Source organism: Cynocephalus volans, chromosome 3 (assembly GCF_027409185.1).
Source record: "Cynocephalus volans isolate mCynVol1 chromosome 3, mCynVol1.pri, whole genome shotgun sequence".
NCBI classification, from domain to species: Eukaryota; Metazoa; Chordata; class Mammalia; order Dermoptera; family Cynocephalidae; genus Cynocephalus; species Cynocephalus volans.
The window spans coordinates 52285517-52308798 of NC_084462.1; the positions used below are offsets into that span (position 1 = coordinate 52285517).

The 23282-nt window shown below is 38.6% G+C and overlaps 1 protein-coding gene and 1 pseudogene across 6 annotated transcripts in view; one reads left to right on the plus strand and one right to left on the minus strand.

The window, feature by feature from the left end:
- The window catches only part of AKAP13 (A-kinase anchoring protein 13), a 337825-nt gene that overhangs the window by 143572 nt on the left and 170971 nt on the right, over positions 1-23282 (plus strand). For all 6 annotated transcript variants that reach the window (XM_063091725.1, XM_063091728.1, XM_063091729.1 and 3 more), the window contains exons 4-5: positions 3772-4068; positions 12835-13018. In XM_063091725.1, coding sequence (XP_062947795.1) covers positions 3772-4068; positions 12835-13018 — 481 coding nt within the window. The remainder of the gene's footprint in view (positions 1-3771; positions 4069-12834; positions 13019-23282) is intronic.
- LOC134371693 (ubiquitin-conjugating enzyme E2 C-like) lies at positions 16491-17010 on the minus strand (annotated as a pseudogene).

Here is a 23282-nt window from a genome sequence, read left to right on the forward strand (position 1 = left end):
TCTCTTGTAGTTGTTTCATTCCTTGAACTTACCCTCTGCTTTTCATTTTTATTTTTTTAAAGCTGTTTCCTATTCCTGAAAAACCTTCCAAACCTCCTCTTCCTCCCCAGTTTCTGCCTGGTAAGACCCATAGTCTTTTACAGTTGGAGAAACAGTAGATCCTATAGAGGCTGCTTCCTCATGCTGTATAGTCGTCTGTCGGTACTCATGAAGGATTGGTTCCAGGATGCCGCACGTATACTAAAAGTCACCGATACTCAAGTCCTATAGTTGGCCCTGTGGAACCTGCCTATACGAAAAGTCGGCTTTCCATACACGCAGTTCCACATCCTGCAAATACAGTATTTTTGATCCACAGTTTGAAAAAAATTTGCACATAGGTGGACTGTGTGGTTCAACCCTGTGTTTTTCAGGGGCCAACTGAAGAAATTGAGGCCCAGAGAACAGGAGTGACCTGTTGTCACACAGCTGATGAGTCTTACAGCCAGGATTTGAATGTGTTTTTATTCCTTTTTCATTATTCTTCCGTGGAACCCTTATTTCCTCTTTAAGCCATCTTAAATATCCATAAATTTTGGGTGTAGGGGCAGACTCTAGAGCAAGGAAACTTGGGTTCAGATTCTGATTCTGCAACTTAAGAGCTTTATAACCTTGGGCAGATTACTTAATGTTTTGTGCCTCAGTTTCCTCTTCTGGCAAATGGAGATAATAAGAGTATCTTTTGCATAGGGATGTTATGAGAAGTAAATGAATTCTTATTTGTAAAGCACTGAGAATAGTGTCTGGCACATAAAAAGTATTATGTAAATACTTGTTGGGAAAATAGAATAATTTTTTCAGGCCTCCTTGCCTTAGGTTTAGTTGGGGGTGGTGTGGCGCACTCTTTGTAAGCAAATGGTGTGTGTGTGGGGTGGCGCTGCACTGCCACCTTGGCTGGTGTTGTCTGCCTCAGGTGTCCACTGTGTGCGGCCATGCTGTCCAACCTGCGGCTTCCAAGGATGTTTTTGGCTGCTTGGCTAGCTCGTGGACCTGCATGTGAGGGATCTGGGGACCCAGCCTGGTGTGTGAAGGGTTTGTGACCCAGTCTGGACAACAGGCTTGAGGGGTCTGTGAACTCCAGACCCTAGCTTGGCAGTTGGCCCAGTCAGCAGGATTATGGGCAGGTAAAAGAGCTTTACAATGCTTTTTAAATAAGGGAGAGAATATATGGCTGAGTTCTGTGGGTTGCAGAGAAGAACCTCTAGAGTTGGGGAATTAGGAAGCAGGGTGCCTATCAGAGGTCCTTCATCACTCCCACCTCCTTCATGAAATCTTCTTACTTTTACCCACCTATGAAATGCACTGCTCTTCCCTCCCACTTGTACTGTACAAGGGGTCTTCAAAAAGCTCATGGAAGGATTCATATTATTTTTAAATTCCATTTTTCGACAAACTTTTTGAAGTATCCTCGTGTGCTCTGTATAGAACCCATCCCATTTTGACTTACATTTCAGCTCTCTGCACCTTGTTCGATTCTCTCTTATGGACTGTGAACCACTGGAGCGTTGAGACTCTTATCTTACTCATTTAAACCTTCTAATCACAGTGCCTGTACTTGGCAGATGTCCAGCTGTTAGTTTTTGAACAGAACTTAGATGTTACAGAACATTTTAAAAGAAACACTTTCTGTGAGAAAAATACCTAAAGCATCTCCCCGAATCAGTTGTCTTGTTTCTGCTGACATTGATGTCTATGTAATGAGGCTGACTGCCCTTCCAAGAAAGATTGTTTATTTTCTAATTTTATTTCATAGACTAGATGTATAAATTCCACATATATATTGAATTGAAATGTACATGCACAAACACACATACACCAGGCAGAGAATACTTCAGCCTCCTACATCGTTCATAGAAAGAATTCAATTTGGAAGGCAGTGGGAGTATCTCCTGGAATTATGTGTTTTTGTGAAGACTGATCTTCAGGATTCATGAACCTGTCATTATCACTTAATAGTCATCATGACCTGTCATTGTAAGTGTTAAGCTCCTTTCAGGCAGGGACTTACCCATCATGCTTTCTCCTCTTTATAGGTAATGTGGTACAAAACCCTTGTATTATGATATTATAGGCCATGTCCTTTGGCATTAGCCTTTAATTTGAATAATGGATTCTGCTTCTTAATATTTGTGTAACCTTGGGCAAGTAACTTCTTGAAGTCTCACTTTTCTCATCTATAAAGTAAGGACAATACATATCTCATAAAATTGTTATATAGAGATGATGATGTCTAATGCCTGGCATGTAGTAGGTACTTGGTTAGTAAATGCTTGTTACTGCCCTAGAATTACACACCAGTGAGAGATTTCTTTGTCACAGGGCGAAGAGCTCAGGTGCATCCCAGGGAGGCACCTGGGAAAAAAATATGTAGAAAATTAACTTATTATTCTGATTGATCACATGGAAAAAACATTGTTTTCTCTTTCAAAGACAGCAGAAAGCTTAGTTTGTTCTGTCTGAGTCTGAAACCTCTATTGGCCTGTGCCCATGGCATGGAAACTCAGGCTCATGGACCCGTAAAGGGTTTCGCTCCACGTCGCTCTGCTGTGGGAACGCAGTTTCAGCATGCGTTATGTCTTCAGGGAAGCTGTGGATGCTGATGTGTCTGTGGTTAATCAGGCAAAGCATAAGATGTCATAACTCAAACAACAAAAGCATTAACTCCATTTTTTTTTTTTTTCTCTTCATATCAGAAACATAGTTTATGGAAGAACAATGACGGTAGAAGCACAGGTCTGGCTAGTTGAGATCAGTGATTGTAAGTTGAGAAAAAACAATGCATGTTTTGATGAATATATTCTGCATGGTGGAAATACTTAATTCTGTGAGGCTAAAAATCCAGAAGAAAGTCTGATTCTCCAGGAAGATCTTACCCACAGAAACACGGTGGTGTTAAATCTTGCTGATTTGGCTCAAACTGAGCTCTTTGGGGTGGCATATAGGTTGTTGCCTACAGTCACAGCTCTTGAGATATCTGCTGGTCTATACAGTGGGCGCCACAGAGTCTGGTATGTTTCCTTTTCCTGAGCTGAGCTTCTAGCCACCATAGCATCACATCATCTTTTTGTGAATCAGGTGATTCCACTGAAGTCCTCATTACACTGATGGTAGAGACAGGAAAGAACATGTGTCCGAGAACAAAAATTATTATTATTTACTTTTTACACTTTGGATGGCTAATAATAATAAAATAAAGTAGTTTTGTACCTTTCAAAGTGCTTCATCATTTTATCTGTTGTATTGTGATAATAGGGCAAGTCCTGGGGAATTTGTAAAGTTCCTCCCATGTAACCTGTGTAAGTGGTGTTTTTCCCCTGTTGTGTTTTCATATCTAATTCAGTTCAGTAGGTATTCTAAGACATGCCGTTATATATTAGGCCTAACAGGGTCCTTTCACTTTCATTCTTTAATTTGTTCCAACTGTACTGTAGTAGATATTTTAGGGCCTGTTCAGTGCCAAATACTATGTTGTAGGCATAGTGAAAGCTGGGATACAAAGTTGTTTGATGTTTGTTAAGGGAACTAATTCATACTTACAAGTAATTTTAAAAGCTGAAAATGGAGTTTTAAGAAGTTTGGAAAAATGCTGTCGGAGCTCAGAGGAATGAGGTGTTTCTTTTAGGAGGAGAAATTTGTCTATCATGAAAAAAGTGCCAAGAGGACCCACCAGTGTCCTTTTTTTTAGCAGGGGGACTCTAAAACTATTTCCTTTGCTGCCTGTGTTTTCTTTAGGTCATGACTGCTGTGAGACAGTGAAGGTGCTGCTCTGTGCTTCCAAAGAGGGGCTTCCCGTGTTTGTGGTAGCTGAAGAAGACTTTCATTTCATCCAGGATGAAGCATATGACGCAGCCCAATTCCTGGCAGCCAGTGCTGGAAATCAGCAGGCTCTGAACTTCACCCGTTTTCTTGACCGGTCAGGACCCCCATCTGGGGATGTGAATTCCCTTGATGAGAAGGTTGCACTGGCATTCAGACACCTGAAGCTGCCAGCAGAGTGGAATGTGCTGGGGACAGATCATACTTTGCATGGTGAGAATTTATGACCCACAAACATACTTTGAGTGTGGACTACTCTCTTTTAATGCAGTTGCTTTTATATTGTCATTATGTTCCAGTCTTCCACAGTGGCTGAATAAAACTTAACAGTTACTGTAGCAAATGGTTTTGATAGTATCTCTTCTAGGTTCTTTGAGTTTTTAACCTGTTCTTGTAGTGAAATGACCCAGAAGAAGAGTACCCAAGTAGAGAGTGGCACATCACCTTCCTGTGGGTCTGGTTTCCAGGCTTGATCTCTCAACCATAGAAACTGAACTGTCTTTCATGAGCAGAGTAGCAGGTTAACTTTTTGGTGTTTAATTATCAGAGACAGGGTTTTCCTTATTATGTTCTGAAGTTCTCCAGAGAGTCCATGGAGTTGGAAGAAAGGAAAGATTGGGGAGTGGGGGGAGCATGAGAGCAGGAACGAGCTCTGGGAACCCCCACACTTCTTTGATTTAATAAAGGTAGGTTCATTCTTACTCATTTTATCTACTGACCTTCCATTTAAGAGTTCATTGAAGAAAGGACTTCACTTCCTAGGAAACACTGATGTAATAAGTATCTACATATGTCTTCTTATTCAGATAGGGTTTTTTCCTACACAATTATTCTTGTAGCATATGACATCTACTGAATGTCAATGATTATATCTGTTTGTGCGCGCGCGCGCGCGCACACACACACACACACACACACACACACACACCCCACACCCCACACCCCACACCCCCACACCCCCACACCCCCGCACCCCGGGGTCCAGTAAGTAACATTCTGTTTCCCTCGTGGGTTCACATCCAATTGAAAGATTTAGGAGTCCCACAGATGGAGATCAAAATGTTTGCTTTAGAACTGATGAAAGCTAGAATAGAAGGCTGATGTTAGAACTCTTGTCAGAAGAACATGCTTTCTACTTCATCTCTGAAAGAGCTGGACAATCACAGGACTGCCCTGCAGAGTCCACCCAGCTTTGATTAGTGTATTATGTAGGGTGAGCAGGTCCTGAGGAGAAATGCCCAGAGAGGACTAAGGCAGAGTATGCTCAGATAAATTAGATAAGTTTATTCTTCCCCCCTGTGGAACATTGGGAAAAGAGGTATTTGCCAGCTTTCATTCTCTTAAATATACTGAATTTGACAGTTAAACTTGTGATCACCCATTAGAGTGGTGTCACATAGTATCAGGGGCATCCTACCAATTACTGCCAGGACAGTCCCGCCCAAGTAAAATATGAAAGAACGTGTAGACTATAAAATCAAATCAAGGAAAAAAGCATTTGCTCTTTTCTTTTTCTTATTAATACAATGCTCAAGAAACATCTGCATTGCTAATATTTAGAGATCAGAACATTTGACATTATATAGGCAATAGTACCCTTTCAAAACCAAATGATGGGCTTTAATACCTCCAGCTCCTGCCATTTTCTTGCTGATATGGGAATGATTACTTTGGTTGCCTTTTACAGATCAGTATCAAAATAGAACTGCATTAATTATTATTTGTGGGGCTGAAGTTGTTTTTATGGTTTTGTTTTGTTTAAAGAAGGTCCAGGAGTTGGCTAGTTTGTTCATGTGACCACGATGAAAAAGAATTGTTAGAAAAAAGCAAAGGCCTGAAACTTTGGGCATATCATTTCCCCTCTCTCTCTCTCTCTCTTAATTTCCTTGTCTTTAATGTTAGGGGAACTGGCTAGCTTTAATATTTTTGTGTACTTCTAAAGTTTTCATGTACTTCTTAAGTTTCTGTTATACAGAATTGCTCAAGTAGTGCTAGCAGAAGCTAAGCCAAATTTCAGCACTTAGAAAAATACAGATTAAAACCACAAGGAGATACCATTAAATGTGTATTACAATGGCTAAGATTAAATATACCAAGTGCTGGCAAGGATACAAAACAACATCTCATACGTTGCTGGTGGGAATGCAAAATGGCATAGCCACTTTAGAAAAGTTTGGCAGTTTCTTATAAAGCTAATTGTACACCTACTGTATGACCTGACCCAGCCACTTTTGGTTATTTATTTCAAAGAAATGAAAACATGTTCATCAAAAAATCTATGCACAAATGTACCTACATATTTCATAATCACCCAAAATTATTCATAATCACTCAGAACTGGAAATAAACCCAGATCTCCCTCACTGACTGAATACTTAAACTGTGATACGTCCATACAATAGAATACTATTCAGCAATTTAAATTAGCTTTGTGCAACTGGATGCACTTTAAATGCATTGTACTAAATAAAAGAAATTAGTTTCCAGAGGTTATATACTGTAAGTTTCCATTTGTATGCTATTCTAGAAAAGGCAAAATTATAGAAACAGACAATAAGGTAAGTAGTTGCCAGGGTTTGGGAGTGGGGGAAAGTACTTGACTGCAGAGGGTATTATGAAGGAATTCTCTGGGGTTTTGGAGTTGTTTTGTATCTTGTTAGTGGTGGTGGCTATAAGAATCTTTGCATGTGTTAAAACTGGTAGAACCGTACACCAGTAAAAAGAGAATTTTATTGTACATACATTTAAAATAATAACAAAAGAAATTGACCAAGTTAGGTGTATACTTTGCAAAGGTGAAATGCAGGCAAGGGACTTGATTGCACATGTTGACTTTACAACAGTTCTATCAGGAATCTAATTTCAAGTTCTTGATTTATTTTCTGCAGTTTAAATCCTATTAATTGTGGGTTAGAATCTAGGAACACTGGGGATGGTACTGGCAGAGTTGCATCAGTTAAGAGTTCATCATGTTTGCTGTTGAGGGATGAATGTAATGGAGTAGTCTGTTCACATCAATGAGTTACACATCAAATACTTTTTAAAAGGTATTTAAAGGAAAAAAGATACGAAGTGAGCTTGATGCCTGGGATAATAATACAAGTAAATGGGGCATCATGTTATGTAACGGGACTACTTGCTGTTGAAAGCTAGGATGTTTACAGGTGTTCTAGCCTAATACTTACACAAATGAGTCATGTAAGGTCTATGGTTAATCCTCCTACTCTCTAATTGTTTAGATGCAGTGCTTTTTAACTTTATTTCAGGTCAGTGACTCCTTTGAAAATTGCTCAGATTTCACTTCAGAAATGTGTATATTAGGTGCCTACCTGCTAACATTTACATACAGTAAATTTTATGATCTCCCTGAACTTTAGGCATGAACATGAAGTTAAGAATCCTTGATTTAGATATGATATTATAAAATAGAAAAAGCACAGGCCTTAATGTCTGTTTGTTTATATCCTGGCTTCATTGCAAGAGCTTGTGCAAAATATTTAACAGTTCTGTTACTCAATTTCTTCATCTATAAAATGGAGGAAAGTGTATTCTGATAGTGTGTGCTAGTTTGCAAGCTATTCAATTTGAATATACCGTGATTAATGTCCAGTAACCTTTTAGAGACATAAACATTGATGAGCTACAACAGGGGAAGGTAACATGTTCTATGAAAGGATGAAACAGGACAGCACTATAAGGAAGGCTCTTCCAAGCACGACACTGTTTTGCTTTTGGTTTTACTTGTTGCTAAAGGTGATCCTCACTTTAAACATGAGCCATGGAGAGTTTGTCCATTTTAGTTCTTTTAAGTGTTCTCTAATCCCTAGTTACAGAAAGAAACCTCTGCATCGTACTTTTTACCACAATTTTGCCTTAAATGCAGGTAGTAAGGATTCATCTGGTTGGAGGGTGAATGGTAGAGCAAGGATGTCTTTTTTCTCTGTGTTTTCCAAGTCACAGTTGTCTCAGCTCTTCTGTGCTTCAGTGGGTAGTGAAAATGGTGAATTAGGATGGTTTTTCCCTGAAAGATCCTTGTATAAAAGCAGTCAGCCTAACTCTCAGGTAACTTAGAGTGGGCCTTGTGAAGACTTGCTCTGAAGAAAGCAAGGAGAAACATCCTGGAGGAAATCTTCATTTTTATTTAGTCATTGTATTATATAACTAAGTGAAAAGAAGATCTAATCATTTTGGGGGGTGGGAATACTCCCCATAAAGAGAAATTTAAGTGGACAGGAGGATGACAGGTTTAAGAAAGACAGTACTAAGAATAGCCTGTGAATTCCCAGTTCTATATATCTGATGTCAGTTAATGTATCCTCCAACCTTAATCATTTGGTGATTTAGTTCTCATACCCCCTTCAGAACACATGATAGCTTTCCATGGAATTTTTTCCTTAGCTACGCTAGTGTTTGTGTATTTTTTCAGCTATCATCACTGCTAAAAAAGAAAACAGTAAAATATTAAAAGACTGCTAATGGATTTTTTTTCTTGGCAGAAGATTTATATCTATTGACTCCAAGATATGCAGCGCCTAGTAGTGGCAGGGCTTTAGCTCCGAAAGGTTTTGTTGCCTCTCAAACATTGGTTTTGTCATAAGGTTACAAGTCTCATTTTTCCAAAAGCTTGCTTTTTCAGACTGGTCTGTATAGAATGTTTTCCTTCCCCACGCAGTGTGAGAATCCCTGCATCATGTGGGACTTCAAGTTTATTTGAGACAGTTCTGAATAGTAGATCTATGAGATTCCTAAATCACTATTACATGTAGATGGAAAGAGTACTGTGAGGAGGGTTTGCTGGCTGGATTGATGGGTTGGGAAAGTACATGTTGGAGTGTTTTGTTTAGTCAGAGAATCTAACAGTTTGAAAAAGATAAAACTCCTTACTGTACACATCACCTTTCTTTGCAGATCTGAGGAAATGTGTGTGGGAGCTGTGCCAAGCATATAACTAGATAGATAGCAAGTGGGACTTTAGACATTTTCTGCTTAACTTTCTCTGTGGGTAGAAGCTAGGCCTACATTGAGATCTTTCCAAGTAAGTATGGCTTAACAGGAAAATCAATCAACATGGGGACTATGAAATAACATTACAGCATGAAGAAAAAGGAAAAGTATCACAAAAATTCAGATGGAAGACTCTTGAGTATGATTTGCTTTAAGAAACCAAAGAAAAATTCAGAAGATATTTTCCATTTTTGCTTTAAAAGATCAAAGAAGTCAGATATATTATGAAATTAGAAAAGGAAGCAACAAGGATAAAAATAGGTTTAATGAGTGTATCAGTCAGGGTTCAACTAGAGAAGCAGAACCAGTAGAAGAATTATATATTTAGATTTGTTACAAGGAATGGCTTATTCAGTTGTGGGAATGGCTTATTCAGTTGTGGGATTGGCTAAACAAGTCCAAAATTTATAGGGCAGTAAGAGGAGGGATGATCATGGGCAAGCCCACCAACATGGGCCAAAGCTGTCATCCTCAGGCAGTCAGGAAGGGGAGATTCTGAGCAGGATGGAACTCCACGGGCACAGCCTGAAACTGTCTTCCACAGGTGGAATCCCTTCCCTCTCCAGGGAAAGCTTAAGCTCTGCTTTTAAAGCCTTCCAACTGATTCAGTCAGTCATATGCAGATTATCCAGATAACCTCCTTTATTAAATCAACTGACTAGGGCTTTAATTATAGCTGCAAGAAAAGCTATGAGGAGGGCAAAGATGGAAAGGGGAAAAAAGATGGAAAAAATGCTGCAAGAACATCCAGAATTCCAAAGCATAATTAAATTTACATTGAGGACAAAGGACCCAATTGATATTGTGGGAAATGCAATTAATATTCTGAAAAACTCAGAATACAGAGGAGAAAGTCAAAGAATCATGAAAGAAAAAATAAGAGTAGAGAACAGAGATTAATCCCAAATTATTGGTGCTGTGCAGTTTAAAATGAGACAAAAGAAATAGTGGAAGATAGGTTGGGTAGAAGCTTTTTTGCTCTTAAAAATAACATGGACTAACAGAAACTACATTTACATACTTATTTGTTTATCCCTTTGCACCTTGGCCGCCTCTTCTGCAAGCCTAATTTACATGACCTTTGTGAAGATCAAATTAAAATGTGTGAAAAATGAACAGAATATCTAAACAAACTGAGGTATATACATGCAGTGTATATACCAACAATAAAAAGAAATGCACTACTGATACATGCAGCAGTGTGGACAAATGTTAAACATTACGTTGAATGAAAGAATTGTGTAATTCCATTTCTATTAAGTTCTAATCTGTGGTGAAAAATACAGAGCAGGGATTTCACTCTTGGAAGGAGATGTGGGAATTAACTGGGAATGGGCATAAGGGAACTTTCTTGGATGTTGGTAGTGTTCTATATTTTGGTAGAAGTTTGGATTATATGCATTTGTCAGAATTATCAAATGATATAGTGTACTGTGTGTATTTCACTGTATGTAAATTAGCTAGAATTATAACCATATGTTGAATTCTAGTTAATGATATGTATGCTGAAGTGTTCAGGGGTGAATTTTACTGATGTCTTTAACTTCTTTTGAAATGCATAAAAATAAGATGGATTGATGGATAGAGGGAAGGATATTGGGTAAGTACATGACAAAGCACATATAGAAAAACATTAATTTTAGGATCTAGGTTGGTAAGTATCTGGTTATTAGTTGTATAATTCTTTCAGCTTAAGTGTATATTTGAAAGAGTTAATAAAATGTTAGGGGGAACATGAAAAGGTGCTTTAAATCACGTTAGCTTAACTTTTTTTTTTATTACAAAAAGAGGGTTGAGTAATGGAAAGGTTATGATTTTTAGACTCAAGACAGAAGAATTTTCAAATCCTGTTTCTGGCTGTGGGCAAGTTATTAATTCTGTGAACCTGTCTTCATTTGCAAAATGAGGATAATGAGACCTTACAGGGTAGGGGTATTGTGATGATACAATGGAAAAAGTTGATATGAACTGCATAGCTCAGTGCACGGCACTTGGCAGGTCCTCACTATGTATTTTCTTCTAAAAGCAGATGTGGCAGCTGCTGTTTTAAAGACCTTACCATGAGACTGAGGGAGAATGTCGTGCAGGAATCAGGGTGCCAGCTACTGAGCAGGTGCATGGCCTTATTGTTGGAACTCTTCTCATAAATGCTGAGCTGACTCAGAGCGAAGAAGAGACTAGAAAGGGTGGGGGGAGAGGAAAAAACTAAGGAGGTGTCACTCAGGCCTGAATTAACCGTTCTCTTAAAAATCACATTTTTCCTGGTCAGTGCCTTAATTAGCTCTTTTGTTTTTGATAAAGATGTCAGAAAGCCTATGAGCAACTATAGGGCACCAGTCGGATGGTGATATTTGATCTTTTATGAAGGTTCTTTCTGTACCTTTGTCTGGTCTTGCCACCTGCTCTGAGGTGCTGATTATTAAAATTTGTACTTGCACTTGTAATTGTTTCTTCTGGGGCACTGACTTCTTTCCAGCCATGTGCCTCTGCTTGAACACCCTATAAATCCTGAATTGGTCAGTGTGTGTATAGTTCTGTAGGGAAAATATAAAATATTAAAGATAGATTTTGCTTGCAAGGAAATTTACCTTGGAAATAGGGAGACTAGAGTAATACGTAAACGACATTAGAAAACAGTGTAGTTAAATGTAAAATCATCTTCGAAGATGTGTTCATTCTGTTGTGATATTTGCGTATAGAAGCATCTGAGGACTTCAGAGTAAGGAGAAAACACTGGGATCCAAAGAGTGTGTGAATGCTCAGTGAAGAAGTTGAGACCTAAGGGAAGCCATGAAGAATGAAAGAAAGAAAGCAGGCACAGCTCTAAGGCACCACTCACAACTCCCTGGAGTTGAGTGACCACAGCCTGTGGGACCGTTTTACACAGCCTTGCAGTGGCCTTGCTCCTGTCTTCACAGAGGCAGCTCGAGAAGACAGTTGAGGTAGAGAGAGAGTGATGCTAGCGTACATAGGATGTAATTTGAAGCCCAACAGGACAGAGAAAGGGCGGGGAACTGGCATTTAATGAGTACCTACTACAGCCAGTCATTATACTAGCATTTCACCTACTCATTCCTTACAGCAACTCTGTGAATGAAGTAATAGTGTCCCACTCTTAAGAATGAAGAAAGTGAAGCCCAAAGAAGTTAAAGGAATCAAATATGGTTACACAGATGGGAAATGCCAGATTTGAACCCAGATTTGTCTGACTCCAGAGCCCTTCCTCATTTCACTACTTTCAGTGACTCATGATGCTAACAAGGAGGCTTCATTTCAAGTGAGATAAGTTCAAGCTCACATTTTTCTTTGTGACGTCATCAGTGTACTGTCTTAGAGTTAGTATTTTCTATTATGCCTGAAGATGCGTTTCTTTCTCTCATTAAACAAATAAAAAAAGCTAGCAGTGCCAGCAATTTGATTTTCCCTTAATGTGGGTGAAGAAAAAGACCTGTGTATACTTAACAAGCAGAACCTGTTTTTAGTGTTTAACTAGTCAAGTTCTGTTTGGGTGTTCTTTTTAAAAGTAATTATACCCTTTATAGTACACCATCTAAGTCCTAACAGCTATTTCCTTTGGATCCCTATGTTGTGGGGATGCATTCGACTTTTTTTTTTTTTTTTTTTTTTTTTTAAAGAAAAAATCGTGTGGGGAGTCACCAGAATAAGCCTGCCTGTGAAATTGGTTGAACAAATACAATAAATCAGAATATAGAAGTGGCTTGATTCTCTTTTGGGGGACTGTCTCCTATTGAAGATTTTGCTTCTATTACCTTTTTCTAGTTTTGTTTTGTTCTTACATGACAGCGAATTCTACCTGGCCACAATAAAGTTCTTCACACTGTATGTTGTATCTTAACTTCAGGATCTTAGGCAGTTAGAGGCATGCTTACCTAACTTTTTTTGTTGTTGTTGTTGTTTGCTTGCTTTTTGTCTTTTTATTTTCCTCATTTGTTTTCATTTTCCGCCCCATTACAGATGGTGGCCCCCGGGAAACATTGATGCATTTTGCTGTGCGGCTGGGATTGCTGAGGTTGACATGGTTGCTGTTGCAGAAGCCAGGTGGCCGAGGAGCTCTCAGCATCCACAACCAGGAAGGGGCAACGCCTGTGAGCTTGGCCTTGGAGCGAGGTTATCACAAGCTGCACCAGCTTCTAACCGAGTAAATGCTCATTTTCCCTATTTCCCTTCTCTCCTCACCAGCCCCACCCCCTGATTCACAGTAGTACCGCCCACTTGGCATCTCAGTGTGAGTTTGCCACGAGTTAAAACCTCAACTCTGTACCTTGCCTTCTGCTGGAGGTTTGTAAGCTTATTCCTACTAACCACTTCGTTGCCTGAGAGAGACAAACGTAAGTCATACTACCATTTTCTCTCTCCTCTGTCTCCCTGCTTTCACTGCTTCTAACCTCCTATATTTTACTGAAAACTTAGAATGAGTCTTGTCTGTGGGGGTAACATAACATTACCAGTGTATACAGTTTATCCTAGTAAAAAAGGAAACTTTTTCTATACCGTATATTTTTTTTCTGGTATGTCTTCAGGATTTGAAAGAGATAAGTAGAAACCAATACTTTCATGTTATCATTGCATACAGAAAATATGGTAAACAATTGAGTTTTGGTTTGAATGTAATTTCTGTGAATAAAATTGACAGCAGTGGTCTCTTCATATGAATAGTAGTAAAAAGCAACTGAATTGTAGTAGGAAATCCTGGCTATCTTTGGGTTCAGTTGTTATATATCCTGAGTCTTAAAAGAGTGCTTTGGAGGAAGGTTGTTAGTCAAAATATTTGAAGAGTTGTTTTTTCTTTTCTTTTCTTTTTTGTATAAATAGAGAAATAAATGCGTTACAGCAGCCAACATTTTTCATTGAAATATTTATAAAAGGCAGAAGTTTTCAGGATAGTTTCTGTTGTTTAATATATTTTTAGTAGTTTTATGGTCATCATCATCTTTTCTACCACGTTATCTGAACAAGAGTAAACCTGGTTGGATCTATATTTATTAGTAATTGAGGGGCCCTTGTAAACTGAGTCACTATTCCCAAATTCTCAGATATTTTGCTCATGCCAGATTTAATTTAGTGGCATTTTATATTTTACCATTTGTGTGTTTGTGTGCATGCTTGCATGTGCGCGTGCGCGTGCGCAGGGTAGCCTCCTACCAAGAAGAGATCTCAGAATATAATGCTGCTTACAGTTCTGTGAACAGTTTTTTTTTTCACCTGACAAGCTTAAAACTTTCCCAGTCAGGCCAGCCAGAAGTTCTTTGCAGAAAGCTTTCTGATGGGTGCTACAGATACAATGGTGATAGGAGACGCACTCTTCATCTCAAATGAGCTTTGGATACCTGAGCTATCCTATGACAGTATTCCAGAGTGTGATATGTTCTACTCCTTTGTACTTCCCATCTGGCTAATGATTGGATTCATTCTGCTGTTTGCCTCATCTGGCTAATGATTATACTCATTCTGCTGTTTGCCTCGTGAGGGAGAGAGGCTTTTTTCTAGAAGTTGAAACAATTAACTCAGTATAACTATTGTGAAGTTTTCAAATGCAGTTCCTTAAAATTGGACTTTATAGCTCAGAGTTTGCTGGGAAACAGAATTGGTTAAGGACTGCCGTCCAAATGGGGAAATAAAGTGATTACGACACCTTCATTATATGCTGGAAAGGGATGTCACAAGGCGCTTATTGCAGCACAGCTTTAGCGAAACTAGAGTGTGTTTGTTCTTGGAGAAGATTTTCTGCCTCTTTAAAGTACTACCTCTGATACTTTAAGAAAGCCACTTAATATCCTTTTGAAGGGAGATAGGTAAGGGAAAGTCAACTTGGGAAATCTCCAAATAGAGGACTCTGATAGGAGAGTATAAGCACCTTGCTGCAGATCTAGCCCATTGAATTATTCTGGGCTGTGACTGTTCTGAAGCCAAGAGGAAATGCTGAGTCATAATTAGCAATTGAAAAATGGTAAGGATATGATTTTACTAAATCCCTCATTTTTCCTGTGATACTAGTAGACTTTGCTAGAATTTCAACCATAAGGAGGAAAGATCATTGTTTTGGGGGGCTTTTTTGTTTTCCTTTTTTTTTTATTGTGGTGAAATACACATAACATAAAATTTACTATTTTAACCATCTTTAGGTGTACAATTCAGTGGCATTAAGTACATTCACCATGCTGTGTAACTGTCACCACTATTCATTTGCAGAACTTTTTCTTCACTCCAAACAGAAACTATACCCATGAAGTACTAATTCCCCATTCACTGTCTTTCTCCCTGCCCTTGATAACTTCTGTTCTACTTTCTGTGTCTAAGAATTTGCCCATTCTATGTTCCTCATATAAATGGAGTCATGCAATATTTGTCCTGTGTTTGGCTTAGCATAATGGCTAATGTTTCCCATAGCATAATGTCTTCAGGGTTCATCCATGTTGTAGCATGTGTCAGAATAATACTGTATTGTATATTTTAAAGTTGCTAGAAGAGTGGATTTTAAATATTCTCATCAAGAAAAGTAGGTGAGGTTATGGATATGTTAGTTAGCTTGATTTAATCTTTCTACAATGTATGTATTTATTAAAACACTGCATTATACCTTATAAATATATAGTTATTATTTGTCAGTTAAAAAAATCCCAAATAGCCAAAAGGTGGAAACAACCTAAATGTTCATCAACAAATAAATGGATAAACAAAATGTGGTATATACATACAGTGGAATATTATTCAGCCTTAGAAAGGAAAGATAAGCAGCTGAGGAAAGTGAGATCTAGAGAGGCAAAGTGATTGGATTAGGCTAACACTGTGACAGGGCCAGAAATAGAACCAGATCTCTTAAGAGGCTGCCCAGAGCTCCTTCCGCTCCTGGGGTTCTTAACAACAGGCCCAAGAATAGACTTCATGGAGTTTGCATCCCTTGAAATTATAGGCAAAAGTTTATGTATATTTTTTTCTCAATTAAGAGTTTGTTTTGTGAGATTCACAAAAGGGTTTGTGGAAAGTTAAGAATTGCCACATTGTATCATGCTGTTTTTCTAATAGTTTACTAAAATCTTTAGACTTTGGGTGTTTTACCCCATCGTCTTTAAATTTTTTGTTAAATTTTCCCCATATAGGCCTGTTTCTTACTGCTTCTTTTCAATTAACATGAAATTGAAGTATGGTTATGTACATTTTACCCTTATGAAATAACTATTTGCAATCTACTCTTTACTGAAAAGTCAAGTTTATTCAACCCCCTTTATAGCCCTCCTGCTTTACCATTTGTGGGGGGAGGTGCATTATGCTGTTTAGGGTTCAAGTTCTTTTTGTGTTTCTGTGTCAAGACTTATTTTGATAAACTGAGTCTCACTTCTGTGTGAAAATTATGATTTGCCATTCTTGGAAATAGAAGGATTCTCTAAATGAGATCTGTGTTAAAGAACTCTTGAAATCGTCTCAACAGATAGTAATAATTATTTAGGATGTTTTTGACAGTTTCCCTTTTCTGTAGCCCATGATTTGTTTTGTTTGCTTATTTTTATAAAAACTAAACAAAATGTATTTAATATACATCATAAGGGCTCAACAAGAGACCTAATTTAAAAAACAGAAACAATAGTAATAACTACAGCTCAAGATACAGAGTCCTATGCAGAGATCAAGGAAAGGACAGACCATCTAAGGAAAAAATAAAAAAGGTGACACAAGGAGAGGCTGGACAACCCTGGTAAGGGCTCCTGGCTGGAGATCTGCTTTGAGTAGGTTTTTTGCAGATACTTCTTAAAAGCTGTGGGTTTTTTCCGGAGCTCAGCAGCATGTGTGTTCAAAGGGCTATCTATGTTGGGTTCTTCTTCCAGGCTCTGGATGGAGAGCTGGGTGGACCTGACATCATGCAGGGTGGACCACTTGTCCTTCAGGATGTCCAGGCATATGTTACCTGGGTGTCCACAGTGCGGGGTGGTAGCAGGGTGGGAGGAGCTTCACCATGGGTGCCTTGTAAGGGTAGTCATTGGGGAGCTCTAGGGAAAGCTTGTATCTCAGGTCCTCATATACTGTGCCCACGGCTCTGTGGATGGTCCCTGCCCATTTGGAAAAGTTGTCTGATTCAGGAAAGGCAAAAATGCCTTTGCTGTCAGACATCACGAGGATCATCACCTCCTGCTGTAGCCTCTTGTCCATCAGCCCTGGGTGGTACCTCCTGCCGAGCTTGGCTCCTTTACTGGTGTTGGCGACACTGGTTTGCTGTTTTGGGAGGCCATCTGAGTAGCAATTGGCAGGAAGACAAACTCAGAGAACACACCTGCCCCCAAGATTGTTAACTATCACTTAGTTCAGTGACAGGGAAAGAGAGATTTTATTGACTTGTTGCTCTTTTGCTTTAGCTTATGTTTTGATATTATGAATATGGATGTGTTTGTGATCTGAAAATTCACATTAAATAAAAGGTTACCAGTCTTGCCTGAGAAATCTTAGCCCCAGAAGAGTACCCAGAACACCTAGAGTACCCAGTACTCCTGCTTTAGGTAGGTGCACAGTTGTCTTCCCTGATTTGAAGACCCGTTTTCCCCTCATCCTAACTAGTTAGTGATGGATAAAGTAGGGACAGAATCCCAGTTTGCAGACTCTTGGTTTAATGAATGCTAGTAAGTGACAAGTTGAGATGAGTGTGGCATTGGGAGTCATCTAAGAATGATAGAGCCAGATGCTATCAGAGATCCAGCTGATAGTCTCACTCACATCACAAAGAAGGAATCTTGAGACCTGGATCACCTGTGTGGGGGTGGGACAGAGCTTGAGAGTAAGAGGCAGCTCCAGGTAGTGACTACGTATGCAAACTTGGAAGTCACACCTAAGTGTGCCTTTTGGCCCTGCCATTTTTAGCTGCATCACTTTGGACACATTAAGTAACTTTCCTCTCTAAGCCTTGATTTCTTTACCTGGTAAATAAAGGATAATAATACCTACTTCCTGGAATGATAACCAAGTGCCTGGTGTATGCATTGTGAAAAATCAGGGCTTATTTATCATACAGATTCTGGTTATCTTGTGGAGCAAATAAAGTGGCTATAAATACTTCAAAGTGAAGAGAGACAGTATGGTATGGTGGAATTGCTTAGAGATGAAGAGCTTAATTAAAATCTGAGCTTTTCCATTTAGTAGTCTGTGTGTCTCAGAAAATGTCACCTCTCCACTTTGAGTCTGTTTCTCCTCTCTTTGATAATACCTGTTCTGCCTACAGCACAAGGTTATTGGAATCAAATGAAATTTGTACAAATATTTTGTTAAACTCTACGGTGCTGTAGTTTCTTATGATTATATAGTAATAACATCAGTAAAATTAAAGTTCACTGATCAGTTAAACTTGAATTTCAGTTGATTGGTCTACCAAGAGTATCTTTTTGTAATATTTATTGTAGTTCTTTGTGAATTAAAGTTAGTAGAGAAGTTGGGAGAATTATAGTTACACCAGCTAATTTTTGAGTCCAATGTCTACCTCTGTGAAGCTCTATCATCTTGGGTGGGATTCACTTAACCTCTCCAAACCTCAGTGCCTTTTTTCTAACATGGTAAGAATAAAGAGGACTATTTACAATGGGCTGCTTCAAGAAATAAATGAAAGAATCCACGTAGAGGGTGAACTCAGTGACTGACATAAATGTTATCTCCTACCCTTTTCTTCGTTTTCCTTTTGTTCTGTGCCTTTATCAGTTTTTTATACATTAAGGAAATTTTGCCAAAATCTTGAAATTTTAGGCAGCATTTGGATGTCCGTACTTGATAAAGATTTGAAATTATTCCCTGGTGTAATAGATATCACTTTAAATACAATTAGTGTGGCTCTCTGATACGTTCTGTGATGTTGATGCCTGTAGGTTAATAGAACATGGAATTCTAAATTGATAAAGAATCATTTACAGTGTTCCCACCCTTACAGGAAGAATATTTCTAAGATTTTCAACTCTGGTGTTTTGACGTACAAGTGCTGAAATATTTCAGTTGCCTTGAGAGCCGGTGTAAAGTTACATGACTACACCAGTTGTTGAGTAAGGCAAATCATAACTAAAGCCAAAATGTTTCGTTATGTTAGTTATACTAAGTTTCCATTTGTATTGTCAGGGGGCTCAGACCTTTCAAACCCATTGTACAGACAGGGTCACAAACCCCTCACATAACAGGCTGGGTCACCAAACCCCTCACATGCAGGCCCACAAGCTCTAGGTAGTTGGGAAAGATCCCGGGAGCCATTGGCAGATGACAGGAGCTCAGTCAGCAGCAGCAGCAGCTTCCAGCAGCAGTGGAGGTGGCCTCTTGGGGGGGGGACGCTGAGGGCACTGGGCAGCAACAGCCTCCAGCAGCAGTAGCTGCCACCCTGTGACACCCCGGGAGCATCATGGGGGTGGGGGCGCCGTGGATCAGAGCCACTCATCTTTTATACTTAAGTCCATAACCCAGGACACCTGGGCGCAGGTGCATATTTACATGAAATGCTTGGCAAGATTCTGAACATCTGGGGGGCCCTGATCATTCTATATTTTCCCAACAACCAGTTTAAAAGTATTTTTCCTCATACATTTCATCTTATTTTCAGTATCAGTTGAACAAATCTGTCTTTATCGAGTGCCTGAACTGCAGTAGAAATCATGATTGGTACATCACAGGTATTATTTCAACCTTACCACAGCCTTTTTGAAAAGGGCATTATCTGTGTTTTAAAGGTGAAAGATGGAGGCTCAGAGATTTTGGGGGGGGGGGTGCAGCTGGCCAGTATGGTATCCAAACCCTTGACCTTGATGTAAGACCGCCCTCTAGCCAACTGAGCTCAACTGGTCAGCCTAGGTTCTAGCCGCAGGCTACATAGGAAGTGGTAGAGCTACTATTAAACAGACATTCCTGGAATTCCGAGGCCCATATTCTCCCCTCTACAAAGATTTGATAGAGGAAAAGAAGAGACTCAGGAAGAGGCTACTGGGATATAGGATGAAATAGCGCTTAATTTTGACAGGGTTCTATTGCTTTCCATTTAGTCCTAGCCTCTGTCTTTCCTGAGGAAAACAAGGTCCTCACTATAAAAACTTCACATTTATGTTACCCATCATATGATTTTAAAAGTATGATTTGTTACACTGAAGCTTTCTGTTTATTCTTTGATTCTCATGACAGCCTGATGAGTGGGTAGGATAGGTGTTATTGTCCCTATTTTATAATTGGGAAAACTGAGTCCAGAGAGGTGAAGTGACTTGCCCAAGGTCACAAGGTTACAAAGTAACAGAACCAGGCTCAGGCCCAAAGTCCAGTGATCTTTTCAGGTTGAGATGACACACGTGAATGTACAGAATACAGGCCCAGCCTGGCAAGCACTAGGTACTCAGTCATGATTTATTGTGGTAGGTAATATAGACCCTTCTCAGATTCTTGAGACACTTGCACTTGAAGCATGAGTTTAGGGTCAGGTAGTAGAGCAAATACTGAAGCATACATATTTCACAGTGGAACCATGTATTGAGCAAGCTGTTCCTTCAATATAGTGATTGCCTTTTAGTGTCCTCTTCTAGTACTTGACAAGTGGGTTCTCAGTAACCCATTTGGTGCAAAAACAAGTTTGGAGGGGGAGGGATGAAACAGTCACACAAACTTACAATAGCCAGAGAGCAGGATTTGGGATGACTTGACAGTTCTCTGGCATAAGTCCCATTAATCTGTCTCCTCTGTCCATTCATCCATCTGACCTCCTTTGTCATTGTGTGATCTGGGTGTTTCTTTGTGTTTTGGTAAAGATGAGGTGGTAGAACTGAGTGGAAACTGGGCAGGGTGGGGCCGGGGCACACCAACATATATTGAATACCTGCTTTATATTATGTGCAGTGCTACTTTGGTGCTTTACGTATGTTCTCACTTAAAACCTCTCAACAAACCTCGAAGGTGTAGTTAGTATAGTCACTATTCTTTCTACACATGAGAAAATAGACTCAGAGAGGCTAAATAGCTTGCTCAAGGCAGTGTGTTTAATAAGTTGACATTATTCACAAGCCTGTCTTTAGGTTGTTTTCAGACTTACTGGTAGATTTTGTAAGGAGGCATGTTTGGTAGCATTGGTAGGCTTTTTACCAAATTAATTTGATTATGATTTATATATCTAGATTTCAGTGCCTTTTTTCTGTTTATGTAAATTTTCAACTGGACAGCTTTATGAAATTTGACATTTCATATTTTTCAAGCCATTCAGCTAGTAATCTCAGGATTACTTCATCTGGCAACGTGCTAGAAAATTGCAAAATGTACTTTCTGAGGATAATATTTGTATTTATATAACAGTAACTCTAGTTGCTATTTATTGTATTTGTTCTAGGCATTTTGCAAATTCTTATATATTTATTCTGTCTTTAATAACCCCTCTGGGTGGGCACATTATTTTCATTTCACAAGGAAATAGCTACAGCTGGTAAGTGATAGAACAGTAATTTGAACCAGAAAGTAACTCCAAAGCCAATGAACTTTTAGACTGCCTTTGACTTTCTCACAGGATGGGTGGTTTCAGAAGTTGGCTGGAATCAAAAGCTATTCCAAGCTTCGTGTTTCTTTCTGTATACTTCTTTTCTCTCCCTGCTATATGTGTGCAAGTGGCCTGAGTATGTGTTTATTCTCGGTTGCTGTGTAACATTTAGGCCTCAGAGTTTTTCTTCAGAGTTGTGAAAATTACACAGCTTAATCTATGGTAACAAATTACTGTGTGGCAACAGTATGTGCTTTTAAACACTTGTTTCTGACTTCATTTTAGGCTTGAGTGGAAGAAAATATGCACCTGAAATATAAGGCTTGATAGGTGTATGTGAGAAAATGAAGGATCAATTGGTACTTTCTACTCTCTAAAAAACACAACTTTCAGTAACCATTACACATTATTTTAATTTGGTCAATTTTGAAGTTTCTTTAAAGGCATACAAGTGGGAAGAATGATTTGAAAATTTTACCTGCATTTATGAGTATTATTAACAGAAGTAGAAGTGATCATTAATCAAGGGGGAAAAAAAGTGTGTTGAATAAACATTTTGGCTAAAATCAATATTTGGCCAAAGCTGAATATCACCAGCAAAGAATGAAGTTGTATAATAGAAGAATAAATATGAGATCATATAAAATATAACTAACCCTGTACATTTATTAAAATTTAATAGTTCTGTTTTTAAAAGTTGGATCTTATAGTGGAAAAACAATTATTCCTCAGCATTACCAGCATCTAGATTGTTCTTGATTCATTAAACATCATACACACTTTCTACTGGCACATCAGTAATATCTCCAACTTACAATTCAGGAAAGTTTTTGAGTAACATGTTTTCTATAAGAAAGATTGTATTAGGACCCTTGGCTTAGCAAATCACAAAAATCCTTTAGCTGCTGAAATTGGTTAGCATTGTATAACAATCATTTTGATGAGGTTTTGTTTAAATGTTTACTGTCCATAACTTACAGCTATAAAGAGTTGTATTCTTGAAGTATTCTTATTAAAGTCTGTTGTTTTGACATTTGATTAATGCAAACAATATGTATTTTGGGTTACCTAGTCATTTTTCTAACAGATTTTTCATATGTACATTTTACATCTGGAGTGAGGATGATTTATCATAGTTGCTATACATAATTTTGGCCATTTTCTTATAAAATTGGGAGGTAGCAGTATTGACATTCTGCTTTTAATTTTTTTCTTATGTGAATAATTTACAAACAGAACTTTCCCTAGAAAGACATGTGGTCTAAATGGTATGAAGTATCTATAATTTTTAAAAAATTATTATTTTTTAATAGTATAAATGCTAGTTAACAAAAAGTTAACAAAAACTGGAGTTTTTTTATACGAGGGTACTTCAAAAAGTTTGTGGAAAAATAGAATTAAAAGATAATACAAATCCACGAACTTTTTGAAGTACCATCATATCATCTGTGTTAGTCTTTTTGGTGTTGCTATAACAGAAATACCTGTGACTGGGTGATTTATAAAGAAAATGAAATTTATTGCTTATAGTCTCTGGGGCTGAGAAGTCCAAAGTCCATGTGGTGGTGGAGACAGTGACCCAGGGGTCTCACATGGCAAGATGGTGGAAGCAGATAGAGCAAAGGGCAGATTCTCCTCTTCTTTTAAAGCCCTCAGAACCATACCCATGACCACCTTTTTAATCCATTAACTACTGCAAGGTCCTACAATCCAATCACCTCTCCAAAGGCTCCACCTTTCAATTACCGTAATAGGGTTTCCCACCCTCTTAATAGTCACAGTGGGAGCTAAGTTTCTAATACATAAAACTTGAGGGACATAATTCAAGTTTCAGTGAGTTTTGGGGGGACATAATTCAATCCACTACATCATCTAATATCTATAGTCCTTCACACCATTTAAATTTTTATAAACAGTTGTTGGCTTAAAAAAGATAAAATGTTCTTTC